Source organism: Rhodotorula toruloides (assembly GCF_000320785.1).
Source record: "Rhodotorula toruloides NP11 unplaced genomic scaffold Scaffold4, whole genome shotgun sequence".
In the NCBI taxonomy this organism is placed as follows: Eukaryota; Fungi; Basidiomycota; class Microbotryomycetes; order Sporidiobolales; family Sporidiobolaceae; genus Rhodotorula; species Rhodotorula toruloides.
The window spans coordinates 37,381-58,481 of NW_015622964.1; the positions used below are offsets into that span (position 1 = coordinate 37,381).

At 61.5% G+C, this 21,101-nt stretch overlaps 8 protein-coding genes across 8 annotated transcripts; 5 read left to right on the forward strand and 3 right to left on the reverse strand.

Annotated features, from left to right (window-relative positions):
• Positions 1-51: 51 nt before the first annotated feature.
• On the reverse strand, positions 52-2,426 carry RHTO_06016 (MFS monosaccharide transporter; the record flags this gene model as incomplete). The annotated part of the gene is made up of 11 exons (XM_016419677.1): positions 52-163; positions 220-315; positions 389-429; positions 498-584; positions 655-862; positions 922-1,081; positions 1,144-1,440; positions 1,503-1,672; positions 1,753-2,101; positions 2,184-2,203; positions 2,368-2,426. 11 exons carry the CDS (start codon positions 2,424-2,426, stop codon positions 52-54), a joined length of 1,599 nt encoding a protein of 532 aa, XP_016275131.1.
• Positions 2,427-3,770: 1,344 nt separating this feature from the next.
• On the forward strand, positions 3,771-4,685 carry RHTO_06017 (MFS monosaccharide transporter; the record flags this gene model as incomplete). The annotated part of the gene is made up of 5 exons (XM_016419678.1): positions 3,771-3,843; positions 4,165-4,235; positions 4,304-4,344; positions 4,421-4,516; positions 4,574-4,685. The coding sequence occupies 5 exons, from the start codon at positions 3,771-3,773 to the stop codon at positions 4,683-4,685; spliced, it is 393 nt and encodes a 130-aa protein (XP_016275132.1).
• Positions 4,686-5,609: 924 nt separating this feature from the next.
• On the forward strand, positions 5,610-8,038 carry RHTO_06018 (sphinganine-1-phosphate aldolase; the record flags this gene model as incomplete). Its single annotated transcript, XM_016419679.1, has 13 exons — positions 5,610-5,684; positions 5,756-5,766; positions 5,822-6,008; positions 6,077-6,311; positions 6,375-6,567; positions 6,621-6,808; positions 6,870-7,014; positions 7,076-7,225; positions 7,292-7,554; positions 7,617-7,766; positions 7,824-7,883; positions 7,956-7,966; positions 8,027-8,038. 13 exons carry the CDS (start codon positions 5,610-5,612, stop codon positions 8,036-8,038), a joined length of 1,680 nt encoding a protein of 559 aa, XP_016275133.1.
• Positions 8,039-8,196: 158 nt separating this feature from the next.
• On the reverse strand, positions 8,197-11,445 carry RHTO_06019 (ATP-dependent rna helicase dbp10; the record flags this gene model as incomplete). Its single annotated transcript, XM_016419680.1, has 4 exons — positions 8,197-8,797; positions 8,868-8,989; positions 9,049-10,681; positions 10,745-11,445. The coding sequence occupies 4 exons, from the start codon at positions 11,443-11,445 to the stop codon at positions 8,197-8,199; spliced, it is 3,057 nt and encodes a 1,018-aa protein (XP_016275134.1).
• A 286-nt stretch (positions 11,446-11,731) lies between these two features.
• On the forward strand, positions 11,732-13,142 carry RHTO_06020 (class II aldolase/adducin domain containing protein; the record flags this gene model as incomplete). The annotated part of the gene is made up of 7 exons (XM_016419681.1): positions 11,732-11,944; positions 12,142-12,217; positions 12,279-12,377; positions 12,437-12,447; positions 12,506-12,589; positions 12,669-12,823; positions 12,896-13,142. The coding sequence occupies 7 exons, from the start codon at positions 11,732-11,734 to the stop codon at positions 13,140-13,142; spliced, it is 885 nt and encodes a 294-aa protein (XP_016275135.1).
• A 441-nt stretch (positions 13,143-13,583) lies between these two features.
• RHTO_06021 (histone-lysine N-methyltransferase ASH1L) lies at positions 13,584-16,031 on the reverse strand (the record flags this gene model as incomplete). Its single annotated transcript, XM_016419682.1, has 8 exons — positions 13,584-14,035; positions 14,152-14,200; positions 14,285-14,420; positions 14,476-14,537; positions 14,619-14,753; positions 14,787-14,907; positions 14,984-15,092; positions 15,176-16,031. 8 exons carry the CDS (start codon positions 16,029-16,031, stop codon positions 13,584-13,586), a joined length of 1,920 nt encoding a protein of 639 aa, XP_016275136.1.
• Positions 16,032-16,720: 689 nt separating this feature from the next.
• RHTO_06022 (ATP-binding cassette, sub-family E, member 1) lies at positions 16,721-19,306 on the forward strand (the record flags this gene model as incomplete). Its single annotated transcript, XM_016419683.1, has 13 exons — positions 16,721-16,764; positions 16,847-16,853; positions 16,920-16,971; positions 17,029-17,116; positions 17,174-17,698; positions 17,759-18,565; positions 18,623-18,769; positions 18,834-18,879; positions 18,943-18,957; positions 19,030-19,061; positions 19,129-19,138; positions 19,201-19,224; positions 19,292-19,306. 13 exons carry the CDS (start codon positions 16,721-16,723, stop codon positions 19,304-19,306), a joined length of 1,812 nt encoding a protein of 603 aa, XP_016275137.1.
• Positions 19,307-19,740: 434 nt separating this feature from the next.
• RHTO_06023 (uncharacterized protein) lies at positions 19,741-20,705 on the forward strand (the record flags this gene model as incomplete). The annotated part of the gene is made up of 4 exons (XM_016419684.1): positions 19,741-20,086; positions 20,147-20,310; positions 20,417-20,517; positions 20,573-20,705. 4 exons carry the CDS (start codon positions 19,741-19,743, stop codon positions 20,703-20,705), a joined length of 744 nt encoding a protein of 247 aa, XP_016275138.1.
• Between the last annotated feature and the right edge of the window lie 396 nt (positions 20,706-21,101).

Genomic DNA, 21,101 nt, shown 5'->3' on the forward strand with positions numbered 1-21,101 from the left:
TGAATGAGGAAAGCTCGAGAGAGCCGGGAAAGGTGAGAGAAGTGAGGTATTTTAGAGGTCGCGCATGACGGCGTCCTCCTTGTGCTCGCCCTTCTCGACCGGGTTCTTCTGCGCGCCGGCGTAGTAAGCCTCCTTGTCCTCGTCGTGGAGGTTCTCGTCGAGGCTGCGCGTAAGTCGAGTCAGCGTGAGAATCTCGAGCGGGCGAAGGCGTAGACGCACATCTGCTTGCGGAACTTGTTCGAGTGGAGGGCGTTCGAGTTGCGGTAGAGGATGTCGACTTGCTCGAGCGCGAGTCCCTTGGTCTCGTAGATGAAGCTGTGCGAGGGCGGGGGTTTACGAAGGTCAGCTCGAGATTCGTCTGCGTCCTCGAAGGCGATGGGTTGCTCACAAGAACGTGAAGATGAAGCACAACACACAGGCCCCGCCCCACTGCTCGCCAGGGAGAGTCGAGAGTCAGTTGCGGACACCAGGCGACACGAAGGGGAAGTCGGACGCACGATCCAGAAGACGTTCGAGCCGAGTCCGGCAGATCCGGGCTTGTCATCGACGAGGTAGGGCGTGGCGTAGCCAATACCAAAGTTCCACTGCGCCCGAGCACGCCAACACGTCAGCGGGGCCGTCACTCGAGGAAAAGCGAGGAAAAGGCCAACGCACAAGCCAGTTCGAGGCGGTCGACATGGCCATGCACTTTCCACGGATCGAGAGGGGGTAGATCTCGGACGTGACGACCCAGGCGAAGGGTCCCCAGGTCGCGGCGAAGTGGGCGATGAAGATGCAGACAAAGGCGATGAGGACCTTCTGGCCGGCCTTGTTGTCCGCCGAGACGCCGACGCCGGTTCCGGCAACGATGAAGTGGCAGACGCTGCGCGCGCGAGTGCATCAGTACGGGTGGGAAAGCGGGAAAGAGCGCGGCAGACGCACCACATGGCGGCGGCACCGTAGAGGAGGAGCGAGCGACGTCCGACGCGGTCAACGGCGAGAATACCCGGGATGGTGGCGCCCACGTTGACGACGTTGGTGGCGATAGTGATGATGAAGGGGTTGTTGATGCCCGAGCGACGGAAGAAGGTCGTGCCGTAGTCTGCGCGCGAAAGGCGATCAGTAACGCGCATCTGGCCGAGTGAACAGCGCCGCCGGACTCACAGAAAATGAAGTTGATGCCCGAGAGCTGTTGGAGCGCCTGGAGACCGATACCAGTCCACGCGCGCTGTCCGTTCTTTCCCTCGCCGTTCGAGAAGCATGCGAGCCACGAAGTCTGGCCGATCGAGCGCTCGTGGTGCAAGTTGGCCGCGATCTCGGCGAGTTCCTCGTTGACTTCCTGCGAGTCCGGGTCGCGGGACAAGATGCGTGCGAGAGCCTTGCGGGCCTTCTCTTCCTTGTCCTTGAGGAGGAGCCAGCGGGGCGACTCGGGGAGCACAAGGAGACCGGTCGCGAGGATGACTGCGGCGAGACGAGCGTGAGCAAGTCTTTCCTATCGCAAGAACAAGGAAGTGCGGGCTCACAAGCCCAGATGAACTGGAGACCGATCGGGATCTGGTAAGCGGCGGCGGTCGAGCGGTTCTTGGTGCCGTTGACGACGACGGCGGCAATAAGCAGACCGATGGTGATCATCCACTGGTATCCGGAGACGATGGCACCGCGGATCGACTTGGGCGCGCACTCGGCCTGGTACCTGTTTGCGAAGGAGCGGGAGGAAGTCGCCGTCAGTCGCTGTTCTCGCTTCGTCGTCGGAAGAGGAAGCGCGCTACGCACATGGGGACCAAGCAGGAGGTGCCGCCGACGCCGAGACCGGCAAAGACACGGCCGACGACGAAGGTCGCGATGTTCTTCGCTCCAGTCTGGCAGGCGACGCCGATGCAGAAGAGGATGAGGTAGGCGCAGATACCGAAACGACGGCCGAGGGTGTCACCGACGGGGTAGGCGCCGAGTGCGCCGAAGAAGGTGCCGGCGGAGAGGATCGAGGTGACGAGCGAGTCGCGGCCAGACGAGAGCGTGGGAATGCCGTTGGCGTCGGGCGGGCCGTCGCCAAAGATGCGGAGCCAGGTGTTCATCTCCTTGACACCCGCGATGTAGCCGGTGTCGTAGCCGTACAGGAAACCACCTGCGGAAGCGGCAAAGGAAGCGCGGCTCAGTAAAATGGCACGGGACCAAGTGACGTCTCTGGAGCGGCGCTCTGAACGCACCGAAGGCAGCAAACGACGCCCTGTGTCGTTGGAAAGCGAGAAGAACGCGGGCGGGTCAGTTTCGATTCGTTTGCGAGGAAAGCTAGCGAGCGATCTTTCCGGGGAGAACAGCTGCGAGGCGGGACTCGCGTCTTCCCCTGCCGCTGTCCTCCCCGTACGCTCGAAGCAGACGCATGTTACGCACATTGCGACGGCGAGGGGGCGAATCTGCCCCGTAGGGACGGGCACGCCGGACGTGACCATTGTTGAGTGTCGAGGTTCGGTCGGGTCGAGCAGGTGAGGGAGGGCGGCTGGTGTGCGGCGAGGAGTGAGAGGGTCACGAGCGTGTGCTCTGCGTCAAAATCGAGTGGTCTGCGACTGCACGGGTGCACACGAGTGCGATGGCGAGGAGAAAGAGGGAAAGGAAAGAAAGCGGAGCCCGCTGCTCAGGCTCCCAACCGAGCTCCACCCTCTTCCCCCGCTTGTCCCTCGTCTCGCTCGGATCGATGGCCACACTCTTTCCACGAACCTCGGCAGACGCGGCCCCAGACTCTCCCTCTCCGCCCCCCTCAGCCCACCCAGCTCCTTCTCCTCGCCGCCATCCTCTCTGCGCAAGACACTCGTCTCCCAGCGCGTCAGCTTTGCTTCCAGTCGGGCGATCCTTGCTCTGGCAGACAGTCGACGTCATCTTGCACCGTTTCGAAACGAGGAACAGCTTCTCTCGTGGTCCGCGACAACCCTCGGTCTTTCCCCCTCTCGTCTTCTATTCTCCGCCTCCTCCTTTCTGGGGTCGACAGACGGCGCGGGCTGTCGATGTGCCCACGAACGAGCCGCCATCCCCCCGAGTCTGCCCGTCCAGCCATCAAAACCAGCCTTCTCCTCGCCTCCTCGCTTGGTTTGCCTGCCTTGCTGCGTTCAACGCCGTCATCGATACCAGCTCACGTGACCCGCTCCCGCTCCCGCTCCTCCGCTGCCATTCTTCGACCTCCTCTTGAAGCCGCGGTCCCGCTGCATCCGGGACACACGATCCGCCAACCTGTTCGCCGCACTTCGCCGACGCGACGAGCGCGGAGACCCCGTCTCAGGAGGTTTGCTTCCACGGGGTTGCGGCGAGCTCGAGATTGATCTCGCGTGCTGCGCGCGAAGACGCCGCGCAAATCATTCTGGCGCGCGATCGAGCGTGCCAGAGGAAGGCAGGCGGGGAGTGGGCGGGATTGCAGCTGGCTATGTTGCTGGCTGCTGGACGGTGCACATTGCAGGAGATACTCCAGCTCGTCTGCTGCTGGGCGGGACTCGCTCTTGCCGTCCCCGCAAGGTCCAGCGGTGTCGTTTCTTAATTTCCTCCAAGCTGCTCAACCCGCCCTTCTGTTGCTCTTGCTGGTTCTGCGGGCATCGAGCAGCTCCCCCGCAACTGCTGTACCGTTCCGCATCAATGGCCGTCTAGCTCGCACCTCCCGCCAAACGAAACTCCCCGCCCGTCCCTTCGCAGCTCCGCTTCCTGCTCTTCCCTTCTCGCTCGGAGGACTCGGCCGTCTCGCTCGAGGTCACCAGGCTATGACACTGCTCAACGCATGTCAACCTGATTGTCACCGAAGGCGGAACGTCACAATGCGCCCGAAGAAATCGCAGGACCCGCTCACTGCAGACGCACGCGGCCACACCAACCACCGAGCCAGCTTCCGTAAGCTCTATTTAACGATTGCAAGGCTTGGCGCTGTCCAGTCGGTGGTGGCGAGACCGAGCTGGCGAGGCCGAGGAGGGTCCGGCGTCGGTCGGTCCGTGAGGCGTGAGGAGAAGTGAGAGGATGAGGGAGGACCCCAAGGATCGCGGCGGAAGCGCCACCACTATGTACCGCAGCGGAATTACTTCGACAGCCTGCGGCGCTGCTCGCTGGCGAGTCCCTCCCCCTCGCTCAGCGTTCAGAGTGAGCTCTCTAGCTGACCTTCGCAATTCGCCTCCTACTTTGCGCACTCTGGCTGATGCACAGCGAGACGTCGAACAGGCTATAACACGCTCGAACTCGTCGATGACAAGCCCGGATCTGCCGGACTCGGCTCGAACGTCTTCTGGATCGTGCGTCCGACATCCCCTTCGTGCCGCTTGGTGTCCGCAACTGACTCTCTTCTCTCCCTGGCGAAGAGTGGGGCGGGTGCTGCGTCGCGTGCTTCATCTTCACGTTTTTGTGAGCATCTCATCGCCTTCGAGGAGGCAGACGAAGCTCGAGCTGACCTTCGCAACCCCCGCCCTCGCTCGCACAGCTTCATCTACGAGACCAAGGGACTCGCGCTCGAGCAAGTCGACATCCTCTACCGCAACTCGAACGCCCTCCACTCGAACAAGTTCCGCAAGCAGATGTGCGTCCGCGTCTCCCCCTCCCTTCAGATCCTCGCGCTAACTCGATTCGCACGCAGCCTTGACGAGAACCTCCACGACGAGGACAAGGAGGCTTACTACGCCGGTGCGCAGAAGAACCCGGTCGAGAAGGGCGAGCACAGGGAGGACGCTATCATGCGCGACCTCTGAAACCGTTCTAATCCCCTCGCCTCTCCCGGCTCTCACCCTCCTCTCTTTCCACACTGTGTTCTTACGCACCGTATTCCTAGGTGCAGCCTCTTGACTAGTGAGAGCATCTCTTGTAGTTGCTCGCAAACCGCTGCCGGTGTAGGCGGGTTTCCTCGAAACGGCAGTCTAGTCTGAAGCAGCGAGTCGACGTTCCATGTGAGCGGCGGGCTGGCAGCCTGCTCGGCACGCAAGTCGAGCGGAAAGCACTTCCTGGGCGCCAGAGCGAAACAGCAGGGAGCCGAACAGGCCAACTTGAAGCGACGGCCCATGCTCTAGCTCCTTGTGCTTCGCTTCCCTCCTCCGACTCGTTGCCGGAGACTGAATCAAAGTGCGCGAGCGGAAAAAGCGACGGTGAGGGACTGAGCTAACCCTGGGCAAGAACGAGCGCGGGGCACAGCGAGCCTCAGCGTCGAATACTCCGAGCGGATGCACTGCCGCTGCATCGTGCTTCGACAGCTCAGCACTTCAACGGCGCCTCCTTCTGTGTTCGATAGCGGCGATTTCAAGCAAGTCAGGTGAGGAAACGAAAGGAAAGCAGGACGACGGAGCGCAGGAGGAGGAAGTGTAAGCAGAGAGTGGCCTGGCGGTTCCGTAGCGAGCCAGCTACCCACGTGAACCCTTCAGCGTGCATCTCTTCGCTTCTCCCAACCCTGCACAGCCGTTTCGGCGAGGTGTGCGTTGCGACTGATGAGGACGAGCGGGTGAGGTGGCAAGCGAGCGGCGAAGGCGACCGCCGAGCAAGTCAGCTGTTTTGTCTGAGCATCGTACAGTCCAGCCAATCGGTCCATCCGCGCTCGAAGGGTTTGTGGGCGATGGCAGAGCCTGTCGTCGCTCGCCTCGGGGTTCGCTCACGACTCGTTGCTCTCCTCCCGCTCACTGCTCACCATGGCGCCTGCTGCCAGCCACACCATCATGGACGCAATCCGCTCACACGTACTCACCGTCGAAACAGCGAAAACGGTGCGTTCGCTCGCAGTCTCGCCTCCCTCCGAGACGATGCAGCTGACACGGCTCGCTCGACCCTCACACAGCTCGTGTTCTGGTGCGAAGGAGCTCACATCTCCTCCAAAAGCTCAAGCTAACCCTCGCCTACGCAGGACCCTCGTCTGCCGCCAGTGCGTCCGGATTGTGCGACACCTCCGCGCAAGGGGTCTCCTCACGGCCGCGCGCGAGGCCTATCTTGCGACGGTCCAGCGAGGGTTCGGGTTGATGATGCTTCTCCCGTCGGTGCGGAACAAGGTGGCGGGAGAGCTGGATAAGGTGACGCTTGAATTGGAGGAGAAGGTGCGTTTGCTCGCTCATCCCCTGCTGCGCGCCCCACCAAGCTAACGAGTCCACTGAATGGCATACAGCTCGCCCCAAAACACCCCGACGCACCGTCCTTCCGCTCGCTCCCCGACAAAGGTCTCTCGGCGGAAGACGTCTCGACAGCCCTCACCAAGATGAGCGAGTTGCCGAACACAAAGTGGGAGAACGGGCGTGTCAGTGGAGCAGTCTACCATGGCGGTAAGGACATGGGCGAGATCTGGAAGGAGGCGTTTGGAAAGTTTGAAGTGGCGAATCCGTTGCACGCGGACGTCTTCCCAGGTGCGTTCGTTCCCGCTCCTTTCGCCTTTGAGACGGGTTCTAACTCGCTCAACGATGGTACAGGCGTCCGACAGATGGACGCCGAGATTGTCTCGATGTGTCTCTCGCTGTACAACTCGCCCCTGCCCGCCTCTACAATCGACGAATACGGCGGCGCGGGCACGACGACCTCGGGCGGGACAGAGAGTATCCTCATGGCTTGCAAGGCGTATCGAGACCGTGCGAGGGCAGAGTACGGGATCACCGAGCCCGAGATGTGCGTCGTCCCCCTCCTTACTCCTCTTGCGCGGACTGACCCGTGGAGCGCAGGATCGTCCCTATCTCCGCCCACGCCGCGTTCGACAAAGCCGCTCACTACTTCAACATCAAGATCCACCACATCCCCGTCGACCTCAAGACGCGGCGGGTGCAGATCAAGAAGGTTCGGCGGGCTATCAACCCGAACACGATCTTGCTCGTCGGGTCGGCACCTAACTTCCCTGATGGCGCTATCGACGGTACTTTCCTCTCTCCTCCTGCTCGCTCTCAAGAGGGTACTGACGGCACGAGACGGGACAGACATCCAAGCCTTGTCGGACCTCGCAGTCAAGTACCGCCTCGGCCTGCACGTCGACTGCTGCCTCGGCTCGTTCCTCGTTCCCTTCCTCGAGCGGGCGGGGTACCAGTCCGTCCCTTTCGACTTCCGTGTTCCAGGCGTGACGAGGTGCGTCTCCTCCCTGCCTTTCTCTTTTTCCCGCAACTGACCGTGTTTGCTCCCCGCGCAGCATCTCCTGCGACGTCCACAAGTACGCAATGGCACCCAAGGGAGCGAGCGTCATCATGTACCGCTCGAAAGCGCTGAGGAAGTACCAGTACGAAGTCATCACGACTTGGCCGGGCGGAGTGTACGCGACGCCTTCGATGGCTGGGTCTCGGTGCGTCACCATCACGCGCAGTTTTCTCGGAAGAGCAAGCGAGCTGACAGGCGGTCGGCGCAACAGACCAGGCGCGATCCTCGCCGGCGCATGGGCATCTCTCGTCCACATGGGCCTAGATGGCTACACCGCATCCTGCCACTCCATCGTCGGCGCCGCGAAGCGCATCGTACACGGTATCCGGAAGGACTTTCCCGAACTCTACGTGCTGGGAGACCCGCTCGTTAGTGTAGTTGCGTTTGGGAGTAAGACGGAGGGACAGGGGAATGGGCTGGGAAGGGTGCCGATTTACGAGGTTGGAGACAGGATGTCGAAGATGGGGTGGCACCGTGCGCGCCTTTCCTTTCGCCCTCTTCTCGCCCCGCAAGCTGAATTGTTCCCACACGCGCAGTCAACGCCCTCCAGAACCCTCCGGCGCTGCACATCGCCTGCACGCGCCTCACCGTTCCCGTCGTTGACGACTTGCTGCGCGACTTGCGTGCGGCGGTCGACGAGGTCAAGGCGATGGAGGAGGCGGGCAAGGGAAGCATGGTGATGCTGTGTGAGTCGCGCATATCTGTGGGTGGATCAACACCACGCTGACACACTACGAACGCAGATGGACTCGGATCGAGCAGCGCGGTCGGTGCGGGATTGGTAGGCGAGATGGCGTCTCGCTGTACGTTCTTCCTTGATCTCGGTGGCTTGAACTTAAGCTGATCTCGACGCTTTTCTTCTTCGCTTGCTGCAGACATGGACGTTGTACGTCGAGTCTCCCTATCTCGACCGCTCTGCGCAAGCTGACGTTCTCTCACGTCGCAGTTGTATGCCTAGACTGTCGTATGCTTCTCGCGCTTCACTGCTCCTGCGCTCCTCGCTCTCTCTTCCTCGACTTGTAGCGGTTGTGAACGCCCATCCAGTAGACATGCGAGAAAACCTGCGTTGCGAAAAGTGCGAGAGGCTGAACAACAAAGGGACGACGAGAAGCCCGCTCACTTCCTCCGTCCACCTCCACCACCGCCCATCGACCCGCTCGCCGGTCCAGCCTTGCCCTTCGGGTTCTTCTTGCTCGGCTGATTCGACCTGCGCACGCGCTTCTCCTTGGCGATACGCTCCTTGCGAATCTCGGCCGCAGTCTTGAGCCCTCCCGGCGCGCTGCCAGGCTTGCCGGCCTTTCCAACCCTCCGCTTCGCCGCCTTGCCCTTCCCGCCGCTCGCTCCGCCCTCGGAAGACTCGTTCGGCGCCGCACCCTGGTGACGGAAGCGCTTGCCGCCCTGCACCGTCCGGCCCTTGATCTCCTGGTCTCCAACGCGGGGAACGCTGATGCGCGTGTTCTTCCTCCACTCGTCAAAGACGCCGCTCTTGAATGACGCAGGCAAGCGCTGGCCCGACTCGCCGCGGATGAGCTTCTTGTTGTCGGCGCCGACCTGGTCCGCCCGGACGAACTTCTTCGACTTGCGGTCCCACTTGAGCGTCGAGGCGCGCTGCGCGAGGAGCTCGGCGGGAGTGCCTTCCGTGTCGCCGTGGCCGGCGATGTCGTAGGTCGAGTGGGCGGCCTGCGCGACGAACGACTCTCCGTTCGTGAGGGCGTAGCTACGGGCGGAAGCGGGAGAGTCAGCAAAGGCACTCTTCAGAACTGAGATTACGGAGAGCTCGAACGCACCCAGCCTCGGTCGCGGCGCCTTCCTGCTCGTAGCCCATGAAGAAGCGGTCATCGCGCCAGGACTTGCCCGACCCGCCTTCCGACTGCTTGGCGCGCTTCGCCGGCTTCTTGCCAAAGACGGCCTGCGACGCGCGTCACATCAGTACGGAGTAATCGGGAGAGGGCAGCGACGTTGACGCACCTCGAGTTCCTCCTCGTCCGCCTCGTCAAGGTCAACCTTGGCCGGCCGCTTCGGCTGCTCGATCTCAGCAACCTCCATCTCCTCGTCGTCGTCCCGCTCCGCGCCCTCAGGCAGCGCCGGCAGATCCTCCTCCCCAACAGCTTTGACCAACTCCCTCGCCCTCTCGCTCTTCAAGATCGCCTTCCTGCGCTCCTTCATCAGCTGCGCGATCGAGCCTTCCGAACCGCCGTTCTTGCCCTTGGCCGTCACCTCGAACACCGTCTCAGGCGGCCGGAACCCACTAATCTTGGCGAGGAGGTCCGCCCTCTCGCGCTCCGTCTGCTTGACCTTGCCAACCTCCTCGCTCGACGCTCCTCCAACCACCTCATCATAAACCGGATGTTCTTCTCCCACTGCGCCCACCTCCCCTCGTCCCGCCTTCGCCGCCCTCTCAGCCTTCGCGCGCGCCATCTCCTTCGCACGCCTATACGACTCGGGACTCGCCTTCCCCAGTCCCCGCTCATACATCTTCTGTCCGCGCGCTGCGACGCCCTGAAGGATCTCGAGGTGTGGGTGGTGCGTGAGGAGAGAGCGGTGAGTCTCGAGGTCTAGGTCGGTCAAGGCGCGTGGAGGGGTACCGAGGATCAAGGTGTGGGAGTAGTCGGGTCCTGAGGCGTCGGTCGAGTCGAGAGGGCAGGTCTTGAGTGGTCGGGAGAGGAAGAGTTCGAGGTCGAGCAAGTAGGGCACGTCCGAACTCGTCACGAACGTATACGCCCAACCCGTCCGTCCCGCACGCGCCGTCCTTCCAACCCGATGCACAAAGTTCCTCGTCCCGTTCGGGAAATCGTAATTGACGACGTTCTCGACCCCGGGGACGTCGATACCGCGCGCTGCGAGGTCCGTGACGACGAGGATCGAAGTCTGGCCCGAGCGGAAGCGGGAGAGGGCGATCTTGCGCGCTGTTTGGTCCATCGAGCCGTAGATGGACGAGACGGCGTAGTGTGCGGCAGAGAGGAGGGACGAGATGTACTCGACGTGGTGCTTGGTCGAGACAAAGACGACGGTTTGGTGCGGGGCGACTTCGGCACCGTTGACCTTGTCCTTCTCGTCGTCGTCCTCGTCCGCCCCACGCTTCCGCTTCTTCCCGCGGTCGTCGCCGAACCCGCGTCCCTTGCCCTTCCCTCGCCCGCCGCTCCCATGCGAATGACCTCGCCGCTCCCCCTCGCCATTCATAACCGCCTCATTCTCCCTCTTGACCCTCGCATTCTCTTCCACCCTCTGCTGCTCCGTCATAACCGGCACCCTGACGACCTCCCTCAACAACCCAAGCAAGACGGCCTCCTTCTCACTCGCCTTGACTTCGAGAAAGGCCATCCGGAGGTCCTTGCTGATCTTCTGATCGACGTCGAGGCGGATCAACTTGGGATTCTGCAACCCGGCTTTCGCGAACCCGACGAGCGAGGAGGGGAGAGTGGCGGAGAAGAGGAGGGTCTGGCGAGTTGCGGGTACGCGGTGGAGGATCTCGTGGAGTTGTTCTGCGAAACCGAGTTCGAAGAGTCGGTCGGCTTCGTCGATTATGAGTGACTGGATCGAGGAGAGCGAGTAGGACATCTCGACGAGGAGGTGGAGGAATCGGCCGGGCGTGGCGATGATGCTGCCGGGCGGGAGAACATTAGTTCGGCTGAGAAGAGAGAAAGGGAGGAGAGTAAGCACGCACATGTCGGGGTTCCCAGCCATCAACTCGAATTGGCTCTCCATCCCTTCTCCACCCACAATCATCGCCCACCTCAACGCCTCTCCCTCTCCCTTGATGCCCCTCGCCAAATCCTTCCCGACCTTCAACACCTGCAACGCCAACTCGCGCGTCGGGACCAGGATCAATCCGCGCGCACCAAACTTGTCCGAGTGGGTCCAGAGTGTCGCGAGGAGCGGGAGGAGGTAGCACAAGGTCTTTCCGGACCCTGTGCGCGCCATGCAGAGGTGGTCCCGCGCGACAGTGATCTTCTTCCCTTTGTCCGTGACGATCGATTCGGTTGAGCCGAGGATCGAGGGGAGTGCGAGGCGTTGGATTGGAGTCGGCGTGGTGAACCCGCGCTGGAGGAGGGCTTTGAGGAGGAGGGGAGGCAATCCGAGGGACTGGAAGGATCCGCCGCCTGTCAAGCCCTTGGACTGCTTCGCATCCTTGCCCTTTCGCACGAGCGCCGCTCCCTCGGACAAGTTCCTCGAGTGCTGCAGGGACGCGAGGGAGGCGAACAAGGCATCCTCGGCACCTTCGTCGCCCGAGTCGGTCGCTGCGGCTGGTGCGGGCTTGGACGAGGTGGAGGGTTTGGTGCGCACGGTCTTTGTGGGCTTGCGCGAGGTGGATGGGCCGAGGAGGGCGGACGAGATGTCGACCTGAGTGTCCGAGTCGCTGTCCATCGCGGCGGGTCCGTTCAAACGGGAGAGCCTAGCGAGTCAAGCGAGTCTAGACCTTGTAGCGTGCACACGAAGTAGCACAGCAAACCAGCGAGCGAGAGAGCGAGTCGAAGGTGATGAAGGTGCGGTCGAGCTTGGGTGCGAAACTCTCTTGGGTGCGAAACTGACGTGGCAGCTGGGCAGAAACTAGTCACGTGACCGGCCCCACTCCTTCGGCCCGGAGGCCCAACTTCGTGCGGAGACTCTCTCTTCGTTCTCTCTTCCAACGACGAGGACGACGACAGCGACGATGGCACCGGACGCAGCAGCACTCTCGCAGCCTCCTCACTCGGGCACCAGGCAGGACCAGGACGCAGAGTCGTTCGGGTTCGAGAAGGGAGACTTGGCCGCACTCGTCACGCCACCCAAGTTCGACTCGCTCGAAGACGAGAGGCAGTACTTGAAGGAACGCATCGCACTCGCATGCAGGATCTTTGCTCAGTACGGACTCGACCACCACATCGTGAGTTGACGCGACGAGGGTCCGGCTATTCTCTTCCTCGCGGTGCGGGGAAGCCACTTTGCGCGGTTGACACGACTGTGGGCGAGCTGGGCGACCTCTTACAGCTTCATTGCCACGTTTGGAGGCTGCATGTGTCGTCGGATCGACGCCGGGTGCGCTGGAACTGCCAGAACTGACCCTCGCTTCCTTCCTACCAGGCTGGCCATCTCACCGTCCGCGTTCCGGGCGAGCCCGACTCGTTCTACGTCAACCCATTCTCGCGCAGCTTCAAGTGTCCGTCTCAGCGCCATCTTGAACCCCGTCAAACCCGCTGACACTTAGCGAGGTCGCGCAGTGATGGATGCCGAGGATATCATCACCGTCTCGCACGAGGGCGACGTGATTGGCGGTGGAAAGCCTGGGCGTAGGGTGGTCAACAAGGCTGGGTTCTTGAGTCCGTCCGATCTCCCTCTCTCCTCGCTTTCCTTCGTGCGCTGACCCTTCTTCGCGCAGTCCACTCCTCCGTCCGTTCGCCCTCTCTCGCTCGAGAGAATAGGTCACTGCTGATGTGTACATAAGCAGATCCACAAAGCCCGCCCGGACGTCCAGGCGATCTGCCACTCGCACTCGCCATACGGCAAAGCCTGGTCAACTCTCGGCCTTCCCGTTCGTCCCTTCCTCCCTTCCCCTCCTTTCTCTCACTCACAGGCTCGCTAATGCTCCCCTCCCCTCGCGGCGCCCGCAGCTCGAATACACAACGCAAGACTCGTGCGCCTTCTACGGCCGCCAATCCGTCCTCGACTCGTTCGGCGGCGTGGTCCTCTCGAAATCCGAGGGCGCGCGGATCGCTGAAAAGTTGGGAGATGGGGTGTTGGTCGTCTTGCAGAACCATGGGTTGTTGTGCGTCCCCTTCCTCCCAGACTCCGGAGGTTGATGGGAGGAGCTGATGGGAGTTTGTTGGTGGCGGGATAGGACGGTCGGCCACACGATCGACGCAGCCGTCGCACGCTTCATCCTCGCCGAAGAACAATGCCGCGTCTCTCTCCTCGCGCACGGGGCCGCCCAGTCACTCGGGACGAAAGTCATCCAGATTGCGGACGAGGAGGCAAAGTTTACGAGCAACCAGGGGGAGGAACCAATTGCTTACTTTATGGCCTCGGGCTACTTTGAGGTTGCGGAGCACCTCTGGGGTGAGGAGGTGAGGGCGAAGAGGAACTAGGTGCGAGGAGGAGGAGGAGGAGGAGGAGGGTGTCGGTTTGTTTGATTCCCTTCCGGTTCTACTCTCGATCAGTACCCTGTAAAGCATTCGTCATCAGTATCTGCGCACTCCAGGAACGAGAGGACGAGGAGGGCGAGCACTCCTCCTCGACGCTCGACGAGGTGACCTTCCCAATCATCCGACGCTCCTTCTCTAGCCGCTCGCTGCTCATGCCCGGCCCTCTCCTACACTCGCAAAGCCAGCGCAAGGACGTTGCATTGCCCAGCGTCGCTTAAAAACGAGTCGTCGTTCGTGAGCTCCCCTCGCACTCTCCTCTCCCTCGCGAAAGAAAGATGCCGCTAGTAGTCATGACAAGCCAACAGAACGTATGCCGTACATGCCCGAAAAACCCAATACGATCCCCAGCCTCGCATCTATCGCCCGCCCTCCTCCTCCTCCTCCTCATCCGGAAGCGACCAACTTCTCGTTCGCCCTCCTCGCCGCCTCCCTCCCGCTCCTCATCGGTGTCCCTCCACCTGCTCCTGACGCTCGGCGCTGGTGGTCCACGACGCGGATCTTGGCCTGCACAAAGCCAAGCTCTTTCCTCCCTACCTCTTCTTGCTCTTCCTTCGGCTCAAGCGCAGGCTTCGCCTTCCCCTTCTTCTTGCTCTTGCCCTTCGCCCTCCCACCAAGGAAGCCCGAACACTCCGCCGCACCACAGTAACACCTCTGATGGGAGGGATCGATGGCGGTGCCGGTGGAGAGGAGGATAGTGGATTCGTTGGTCGCGCTGGCGGTAGTGGTAGTAGGAGTTGGAGTGGTGGAGGTTGAGGTCGGGGCAGGGGTAGGGAGGAGGTTGGTGGAGGGAAGAGTAGGGGGAGCAAGAGCGGCAAAGTCTTGCCAGCCGTAGTCGTCTGCAGGCGGAGAGCATCAGTGTACAGCTTCTCTTTCGCGGAGTCGTCCAGCTACACTCGTCGACGATAGTGCCGAGCGAGTGCAGCGAAAGCGAGCGAATGAGAGCCGGACGTACAGGTCAACTCGGTCCCGGCGGGGATATCGTGGAGCGCGAACAAGCCCATCTGCGCGTTGTCAGAGCAGCAACCGCCATCAGCGCCGTCCCACTGAAGAAGGACCGCAGAGAAACGCAACCGCCTCGAACGCACCTGATACTCCTCAACACCCGCCAGCCGCCACCTCACAACCTCCAAGTTCGGACCACACGAATGGTTGATAAACCGCGCTGCGTTCCCTCGCTGTCCGGCATCGACGACTTCGTGTCCGTCGTAGTCCATGAAGTAACTGCGAGGTTGGGCGGAGTTAGCGGGGAGAAGAAGGGAGGAGCGAGGGAACGGACTAGGAAGTCTTGTCTGCGTAGGTCGTGAGGACACGGCGGTAGCTCTCGTCGCGCGAGATGATCTGTACTCCGAGGCGCGAACTTGCATCAGCGAACGGACTCAGCGGGAAGTCTATCCACTGAAGAGGGTGCGCCGGACGCACCTCGCCACGGTACTCGATGACAAAGTCGCCCTGCTTGATCGGCACCATCGTCTTGAGCCCGAACCCTCGATTCCCAGTCTGTGCGAGATGCTCGCTGATGCCCATCAGCTTCGACTCACGGGAGAACGTCGAAGCCTAGCCGTAGGTAGCGTAAGCACGCCGACGCACCCAGATGACCCTCAAACCGTCCTTGCCTTCGGGAATACCCTCGCGCTTGTTGAGCGGCGGGTTCGCGCACTTGTCCGGACCGCAGGGACACAGCTTCGGGTCGCAGCAATACTGCATCAGCCTGTTCAAATCCGCCAAACCCAATAAGTATCGCTATCTGGGAGGAGAAGCGATTATTGGAGAGACGGCGGACGAACCGGTTGATGCAGTCGACGCCGCAGCCCATCTCGCCTGGTCGTTTTGGAGGCGTGCAGGCGCAGATGGCGGGGATGGGCGCCTTGTCGGGTCCGCGGCCGACATAGACGTCTGTGCATCAGCGAACGGGCAAGGTCAGCAAGCTGCATCAGCGGGAAGCGCGCACACAACGAGCGAGAGGGACGCCGACGCACTCTTGCCGATATAGCGATACGGCTCAGGCTTCTTGCTCTTCTCGCGCTTCTCGATGTCCTCCTCCGTCGTCTTGACCCCTCCTTTCCCCTCGCGCCTAGCCTTGGCAGCCGCCGCACTCTCCCCGACCCGTCCCTTTCCCTTCCTGTTCTTGGCCTCCTCGACGAACCAGAAGTCGCGGAGGATATCGAAGGGCAGACGGAAGGGTGTGGGGGCATCGTCGTCGATGGAGGGCGAGAGGAGAGTGATGGCGTGGTGGATGGGCGGAGGGAGTGCAGTCGAGCGAGAAGGGACAATCGAGCGCCAGTTCCGTGCGCCCGACTCGCTGATCTCGACGTCTTCCGAGGCGGCGGACGACGAGCGCTTCTGCACAGGCACGTCGGACGACCAGTACAGCCCCGCGACGTAGTAGTGCTTCCCGTCTTTGCCGAGCGAAGGGTCGTCCTCCTCGTCCTCTCCATCCGCCTTGCCGGCGCGCGTCGTCCTTGCGCGCTTCGGCGGCGCAGCCTCGAATGCAGCAGGCTCTGAAGAACCCGACGAGCGCGACGGAGACGGCGTCGGCAGTTGTTGTTGTCCCTCGTTCACGTCCTCCTTGACCGCCAAACGAGGCTTCTTTGCGGAACTCGCTCGTTCTTCCGGCTCGACCGCGTCCGCTCCGTGTCCTCCGTCCTCCGAGAGCTCCGTCAGAGCCGATTCGACCGATTCCTCCCTCTGTGAGCGTTTTCCGAGACGCGTCTCTGCGGCGTCGAGGAGGGGCGGTCGCGGAGCGGGGGAAGGGGGAGCGGGCGAGTAAGCGAAGACGGATTTGATGGGCGAGGTCACTGCTGTGACTGCCTTTGCTGCGAGCGAGGCCAGCATGGTGAGGAGCGGACTGGCAGAGGGAAAGAGAGGCGCGACGAGGAGGACAGCGGTATCGCTTCGACAGAAGGAGCGGGTCGACATTTGACAAATCTAGTGAGTGTATCAGACACGCTGTACTGGTACGCATCTGACAGTCTGCGTCGTTGCGAGCGAGTGCTGAACTTGGCTCTTCGCCTCGTGCGAGTGGTCGCCCGCCTCACTTCTCGCCGTCTTCCTCGGATAGGGCTGTCTCTAGCTGTGAGCTCACATTCAGCTGCGCTCGTTACGACCCGGCCAACGGTTCTGCACCGCGAGGGAGGTGGACGGCTGAGCGGCGGTCGAGTCGGGGCCAAAAATCGGGGAACAAGGGCAGGCTCGTCGTGTGAGGGCGCAGGAACAGCGAGGGGGTGTCAAGGGGGTACTGCAAATTTGTTGCAGCTCGGTCAGGGTCATACGCGGGTTGCTCGAGGGAGGGCGGGCGGGTGGCTGCCTCGTCAAGGTGTGGAGGAGCGATGAGGAGAGCGGGCGTCATTGTGGCACTCTGGCGGGTCAGGGCAGCGTACGAGGCTGTTTGTGGGATTACAGAATTTCAGCAGTGCGCGCAACAGCCGCAGTGTTTCCGTCGCTGACCTCTTCCCTCCCACACAGCTTTCGCCTGCCTCTTCATCCTCTCTCTTTCCCCTTTTCCCTAAGCAGGAACCGACAGGATGAGCGACAAGTTGACGAGGATTGCGTTGGTCAACCCCGACCGGTACGTTCGCTTGCTTCCTCCACTGACGCGAGTCGTGGCGATAGAGACGGATGGAGGCTAACCTCCATTCCATACGCCGCAGATGCAAGGTGAGGGTGGCAGACCGCCTTTGAAGGTATGAGAGGACGAGGAGCTGACGGTGATGGTGCCCGCAGCCGAAGAAGTGCAGGCAGGAGTGCAAGAAGTCGTGCCCGGTCGTGCGAATGGGTGCGTTCGCTGCTGCCATTCTCCTCCGTTCTTTGCCTTACGCTCGTACATTCACAGGCAAGCTGTGTATCGAGGTCGACCCGTCGTCCAAGATTGCGTTCATCTCAGAGGAATTGTGCATTGGTTGCGGTATCTGCCCGAAAAAGTGCGTACGCTTTCCTCCCACTCAGCAGCTTGCAATTCACCGACATCGCTCTCACAGGTGCCCGTTCGAGGCCATCAACATCATCAACCTGCCGACCAACCTCGAGTCGCAAGTGACGCACCGGTACTCTGCCAACTCGTTCAAGCTCCACCGTCTCCCCACCCCTCGTCCGGGTCAGGTCCTCGGACTCGTCGGCACGAACGGTATCGGCAAGTCTACGGCGCTCAAGATCCTCTCGGGCAAGGTCAAGCCCAACCTTGGCAGGTTCGACAACCCGCCCGACTGGCAAGAGATCCTGCGGTACTTCCGCGGATCCGAGTTGCAGAACTACTTTACGAAGGTCCTCGAGGACAACTTGAAGCCGCTCATCAAGCCTCAGTATGTCGACCACATCCCGCGCGCCATCAAGGGGTCCCAGACCGTCAAGCAGATGCTCGACTCGAAGCTCGAGCTGGACAACCTCGACGACGTCATTCGCGACCTCGACCTGGACGTCGTCCTCGACCGTGAAATCAGCCAGCTGTCTGGAGGAGAGCTCCAGCGGTTCGCTATCGGCATGTCGTGTGTCCAGAACGCCGATGTGTGCGTCCCGCGCTCTTTTAGCGTCTCCTCGGCTCAAGCTCACGTCTCGCACACGCGCAGCTACATGTTTGACGAGCCGTCGTCGTACCTCGACGTCAAGCAGCGTCTCAACGCCGCGCGCATCATCCGCTCCCTCCTCCGCCCCGACAACTATGTCATCGCCGTCGAGCACGACCTGTCCGTCGCCGACTACCTCTCCGACTTTATCTGCTGCCTGTACGGCATGCCCTCGATGTACGGCGTCGTCACCATGCCCTTCTCGGTCCGGGAAGGCATCAACATCTTCCTCGACGGCAAGATCCCGACCGAGAACCTGCGCTTCCGCGAGGAGTCGCTCACCTTCAAGATCGCCGATGCGCAGGAGGAAGTCATTGCGGAAAAGTCGCGCAGGTACACGTACCCCGCCATGACCAAGACCCAGGGCAACTTCAAGCTCAACCTCGACGCTGGCTCGTTCACCGACTCGGAGATCATCGTCCTCCTCGGCGAGAACGGCACGGGCAAGACGACGTTCGTCAAGCTCCTCGCCGGCAAGCTCAAGCCCGACAACGAGAAGGACGAGCAGCACTTCTCCGTCTCGCTCAAGCCGCAGACGATCGCGCCCAAGTTCCCCGGAACCGTTCGCGAGCTCCTCCTCAAGCAGATCCGCGCCGCGTTCATGCACCCGCAGTTCAACACGGACGTCCTCAAGCCCATGAACCTCGAAAACATCATGGACCAGTACGTCACCACCCTCTCCGGCGGTGAGCTGCAGCGTGTCGCCATCGTCCTCGCACTCGGAAAGCCCGCCGACATCTACCTCATCGACGAGCCCTCGGCCTACCTCGACTCGGAGCAGCGTATTCTCGCCGCGAGGGTCATTAAGCGGTGGGTCTCGCGCTTCCCTCTAACTTGAAGCTTCCTACTCATCTTTCGCCCTCGCAGGTACATCCTTCACGCCAAGAAGACTGCGTTCATCGTCGAGCACGACATCGTCATGGCGACCTACCTCGCCGACCGCGTCGTCGTCTACTCGGGCACGCCCTCGGTCGAATCGTTCGCGACCGCGCCCGAGAGTCTCCTTACCGGCATGTACGTCACGTTCCCGCTCGTCGATGTCGGAGCTGTGCTGACGATGCTGCTGGACGGCCAACAGGAACAAGTTCTTGAAGTCGCTCGAGATCACCTTCCGACGAGACCCGGTGCGCTCCTCTGCGAACGTTCTGCTTCTGTACTCCTTACTGACATCCCATGTTCTCCTACAGACCAATTTCCGCCCCGTAAGACCGGCTATGACCGCCTTACGTCATTCGCCTCAACTGACGGCTGACCTTCCCCTCCTCCGCCTGCAGCGTATCAACAAGCTTGGCAGTCAGCTCGACACGTACGTGATATTCGCAGATGAAGCCAGAAAACGAGAGCTAAATTCTTGTCGCTTGTTACGCTCGCAGAGAGCAGAAGGTTCGCCTTCTCCCTCCCTTGCCTCCTTCCTCGAAGCTGACATACATTTTGTCTCTGTCCAGCTCGCGGGCAAGTTCTTCTTCACCGTGCGTATACGTCTCTCCAGCTCGTCCCGAAGCTGTCTGGCTGACCTCAGGCTGTTCGGACCCGCAGGACGCGCAAATCTAGATGCCGGATGTCGCCGCGCCTTCCGTCTTCGCCCCGTTGCATTGCTAGACACTTCTAATGTACCTTCTTGTCGCTGGACCCGTCACGAGCGAGTCGCGGTGGAGGGAAGCCAGAGGAGCGGAAGAGGAGGAGAGCGAGCACTCTCTCCCGGCAGCTCGGCCCGCTTATGGATAGGAGGCGCAGCGTGTGCCTCTTCGCAGCCGCTACGCCCATATTTGCGAGCCCTAACCCGTGCAAGGAGATGGGCGCGGACGAAGCGATGATTCATTTCTCTATCTCCATCCCATCTCTCTGACCCGGCAGTCGAGCTACGCTACGTTGTAGACGGAGACTCTACAAACGCTATTTACTAGAGCTCGTCTGTGAGCGTCCCGGGGCTGCCCCGCTCCTGCTCGCGCTCTCATATCCTCATCTCAACTCGGCCCATTGAGCGGATGTCGCCCGGCACGTCTCGTCCAGCCAAGACATCTTCGTATCCCAAAGTCTCTCGTGGCTTCGTTCCACCCCATCTCGCTAGCCGACTCTCCCGCTTCGCCTTCACAGATGACCCGCAGTACGCGGAGCGCACTCCTCCCGAATTCTCGCTCGCGTGCGAGCAGATCTTTCGCCTGATGCCAGATGACTTCTGGGTTACCAAGCGCAGCGAGATGAACAAGTTGAAGGAAGAGCGGAACGTCATCCGTTCGCGCTTGCGAGAAGGCAAGGGTGTTCGCAGCGAGCTGCTCAAGGTCAGCGAGGACATGCGACAGCGCTTGGGAGAACTGGCGATGGGCTATGTCGGTACGTTCAACTCGTCTCGCTGACGTCTTCCCACAAGCTGACAACAGTTCGGAATCGCAGTCCTCGACTACGCTCGCTACAACTTCGCCATTTACCTTCACGAACGCGGTGTTGTCAGCGAATATTGGTGGCAGGCTCTTGAGGAGTTCGCCGAAGGCGCAGCTGGAGGACTCTCGCTTTACTGGCCAGCTTCGGCGCGGCGGGAGTGTACGGAAGGAGCGATGGTTCGGGCCGACTGGGTTGTGCAACGGTTTGCGAACGAATGCGCCGGTACATCTTGTCTTTAGAGCGGTACTTGACAAGGTGCTGACCTGCCTTGCTCACACGCAGATCACGGCCAACTTCCCCCGCCTCACCTCGCTTTCCTCCACTCCCTCCTCCAGGTCTTGCTTCAAAGCCGCCCATACCCATCGTTACCATTCCGCCTCGTCGTACGTCCCCTACGCTCGCGGCCGCATCGACACGCGACGCACCGCCCCCGTACAGCCCTCCCCAGCAGCAGTCCGACTCTACCGCACTTGTGCCCGATTCGCCTTGCGCAAGACACTCGGCTGTCTCTGACTACAGTCACCTTGTTGAGCTTGTCGACTCCGTCAACCTTGTCGACGTCAACAGCTAGCGTGCAAAATCGTCGCAACCGGATCTCCTTTGGCCTCTCTCGCCTCCATCGAACCTTCGGTCGTTCAGCTAAAGTACCTGCCGTCTCCTGTACATTACATCGACCGGATGCTCTGTCTCGTTGTGATATCCAACGTTTACACATCGTCAAGCCAACCCGTCCGCTTCAAGCCGCGGAGAGCGGATGCTGTTCTTCGCTTTCGTTGCGCTAAGCCTCAAGACCCCGCCTCTTCTCGCTCGTATCTCGTTGCTCGTGCTAGTCTAACGAGGAGCCGCGATGCAGGTCTCAGAATGCTACGTGCGCAAACTGGTGCAGGTCGGAGGGTATCTCGAGGGATGCAAGGGGTGCCGACGACGTGCGAGAAATGAAGGTGGCGATACAGGAGAGAATGCGAAG